The sequence below is a fragment of the Histoplasma capsulatum genome, genomic scaffold (genome assembly GCF_000149585.1).
Source record: "Histoplasma capsulatum NAm1 scaffold_7 genomic scaffold, whole genome shotgun sequence".
Classification (NCBI taxonomy): domain Eukaryota; kingdom Fungi; phylum Ascomycota; class Eurotiomycetes; order Onygenales; family Ajellomycetaceae; genus Histoplasma; species Histoplasma mississippiense.
In genome coordinates, this window is record NW_001813976.1 from 1,478,889 (window position 1) to 1,481,945 (window position 3,057).

Sequence of the window (3,057 nt, forward strand, 5' to 3'; positions counted from 1 at the left end):
ATGTAGCTAAATTCTGGTTGCCCCAAATAAGTGCTCCCCTATTAATTTTTGTTGCTGGTTGTGCAACTGTTTATGTTTAAGCTTTGCGCCATCGCTACTGATAAACATAGCGAGGGGCATCGTTGATGAACACCAAGATCTTGAACCTTGGTGGGACCAACCTTGCTCAACCCTCAACCGCCAAACATGGCAGCCATCAAGGACGAAAACAACGACCATCTCGTGCAATCCGATAATCCTGAGCATCCTTCTAACCTAATTCCGGCTCTCTGCCGTAATTTCTACAGCCATGGCTGGGTCACTGGCACTGGAGGCGGGGTAAGCTGGCCCGAATATATATTATATACATGTTTATTTTTTTTTAAAGAAAAAGTTATTTATACGCAAAAAGTTTTCGTCAAATACTATTTAGTCAAAGACTCAATCTTGTTTCCATACAAATCACTATAGGCATCCATCAAACGGGATAACCACATTTTCATTGCTCCTTCTGGTGTCCAGAAGGAATTGATCCAACCCCACGACATCTTCGTCTTGCAATACCCCACCCCCAAATACCCTCCATCAGCGCGTCAATATATCCGCAAACCACTCGAACTCAAACCATCCGCCTGCACGCCCCTCTTCCTGGCTGCTTTCGACCGTGGTGCGGGGTGCTGCATCCATACCCATTCCCAATGGGCCGTCCTCGTAACCCTCCTTGTCGAGCGTGAGAAGGGACCGGAGGGTTGCTTTGAGATTAGCAACATTGAGCAGATTAAGGGAATACCTAGAGGCAAGGGAAAAGGCATGTTGGGGTTCTTTGATACATTGAAGATACCTATCATTGAGAATACGGCGTTTGAAGAGGATCTGACATCTAGCCTTGAGGAGGCTATGGAGAAGTATCCGGATACATATGCCGTTCTGGTCCGGAGGCATGGAATGTAAGTATCTATGGGTTAATGCTCTCTCTCTCTCTCTCTCTGTATATATTTACTTTCGACGTCCGCTACTAACATTTCCTCGGCCTTTTAACAGATATGTCTGGGGAGATGATGTCGCGAAAGCTAAGACGCAATGCGAGAGCTTAGATTATCTCTTCCAGCTGGCGGTCGAAATGCATAAACTTGGCTTACCCTGGGTGAAATCGTGATATGGTCTGTTAACTAGACCTGTTTTATGGCCTATATACGCCACGGCAATTTTCTCACGTACAGTGACATGCGGGGCGGCCTTCACCACACCAGAGTTGATCATATGGAACCTGATGGATGATTTTATGGCATATCTTGCTTTAGGGGAAAATAGGTTTTTGACGATGGCCGAGTTCCCACTTCTGACGCTTTAGTTGTAATGGCTGGTTAACAAGAGGTTGTCTTCAACATAAACCTCTCTAGATCGGACTGGTTTCGGGTTCATGTAAAGATTAGATTTGAATTTTAGGACAAGTTCTAACATCAATACATGGTTCCCTTTGCTCGGAAAATAAATTACGCGGCCTGTAAGTTTGGTATTGGCGACCCGCAACCGCTCATTACCATACGGCATAACTTCCAGCTTTCCTGATACACACTGGCAGTGAGGTGCAATTTCATCCACCCCAACTTCAGTCACCGCCGTCGCCAAATATGCGGCCAGTTATCTTATTAGTTGATTAAATCACTTCAATTCACCAGCCCAAACCGCGAAATACGACCGAAAGATGGATTTAGTAGGAGGTGAATCGCCGTGGGGTGGTAAGCCAGGCATCACTTTCTCCGCTCAGGACTCTACAGTCAGAATATCTGATAACCGTGGCTTTCGCAGATGTTCCCTCCCAGTCCGCACCTACCGAAAACCAAGAATCTTCTGCTACGGGTACGCATTTATGTCCCTCTGGTGACATGGAAAGTAGATCAACCATGGGCCCTTGTTGACTGCCAATGTTTCCATCTAGCCAACGATTCTGAACAACCCGCCCAAACAACCTTAACCACCCGCCGATCTCCACCAGCCAGAGGACCCCGAACACCTCGCAAAATAAACGCGCAAGCGACGAGGCTGGAAGTGGTCGATGACTCCCTTGATCCTCTTGGGCCGCTGGGCGACAAGTCCTTTCCGTCCATCCTGTCATACCCGGACCAAGGCCCCACCCCACCCCGAAAGGAACTTTTCTCCAGCAGAAATGTTCGTCCCGCATCATCTACATCCCAGTCGTCCACTGGTGGTTTGATGGACTCTGTGGACTTGGACGATGACGGCCAGGCTGCGCGTGCGAGAATAAAAGGCCCTCCACCGGTCCAGTCCCCAGTTGATGCTCCGAAACGGCAGTCACAGCCAAGCATGCCTGTTGAGCAGGCGGCGAAGCCGTCGTTTGAGATTACAGTTGGTGATCCTCATAAAGTTGGGGATATTGCAAGCAGTCATATTGTGTATCAAGTGAGGACGAAGGTACATACGTCTTTCCATTCTGACAAGACCACACACTCGGTTTTCCCTTCATCTTAGCTGACTGCTAATGTTCCCATAGACTACGTCTAAAGCCTATCGGCAACCTGAATTCACCGTCAGCCGACGGTACCGAGATTTCCTATGGCTATACAACTCCCTTCATGGCAATAATCCGGGGGTTGTGGTTCCTCCACCTCCGGAAAAACAGGCAGTTGGCCGTTTTGATACGAACTTTGTTGAATCACGAAGAGCCGCATTAGAGCGTATGCTTAACAAAATTGCCGCGCACCACATACTGCAACACGATGGAGATCTCAAGATTTTTCTCGAAAGCGATACGTTCAACCTTGATGTTAAGAATAAAGAGAATCGCGAACCGGATATAGGCCAAAATAAGGGCATGTTGAGCTCGTTAGGCATATCTGTTGGAGGACCGGGCAAATTTGTTGAACATGATGATGTGCGTAATTCCCATGGGATGGCAGGGGCCTTTATGCAAATTTGGCTACTAAACTTTCGTACAGTGGTTTCACGATCGCAAGTATACCTTGACGCCCTTGAGAATCAGCTGAAGGGGCTGTTAAAGGCCATTGATACAGTGGTTGCGCAACGAAAAGGTCTTAGCAGGAAGCTGCCAATGACTTT

At 47.8% G+C, this 3,057-nt stretch overlaps 2 protein-coding genes across 2 annotated transcripts; both read left to right on the forward strand.

Annotated features, from left to right (window-relative positions):
- Nucleotides 1–186: 186 nt before the first annotated feature.
- HCAG_06061 (class II aldolase/adducin domain protein) lies at nucleotides 187–1,135 on the forward strand (the record flags this gene model as incomplete). Its single annotated transcript, XM_001538406.1, has 3 exons — nucleotides 187–318; nucleotides 451–926; nucleotides 1,021–1,135. 3 exons carry the CDS (start codon nucleotides 187–189, stop codon nucleotides 1,133–1,135), a joined length of 723 nt encoding a protein of 240 aa, XP_001538456.1.
- Nucleotides 1,136–1,446: 311 nt separating this feature from the next.
- HCAG_06062 (predicted protein) lies at nucleotides 1,447–2,984 on the forward strand (the record flags this gene model as incomplete). Its single annotated transcript, XM_001538407.1, has 6 exons — nucleotides 1,447–1,483; nucleotides 1,659–1,718; nucleotides 1,789–1,839; nucleotides 1,919–2,412; nucleotides 2,492–2,872; nucleotides 2,937–2,984. The coding sequence occupies 6 exons, from the start codon at nucleotides 1,447–1,449 to the stop codon at nucleotides 2,982–2,984; spliced, it is 1,071 nt and encodes a 356-aa protein (XP_001538457.1).
- Between the last annotated feature and the right edge of the window lie 73 nt (nucleotides 2,985–3,057).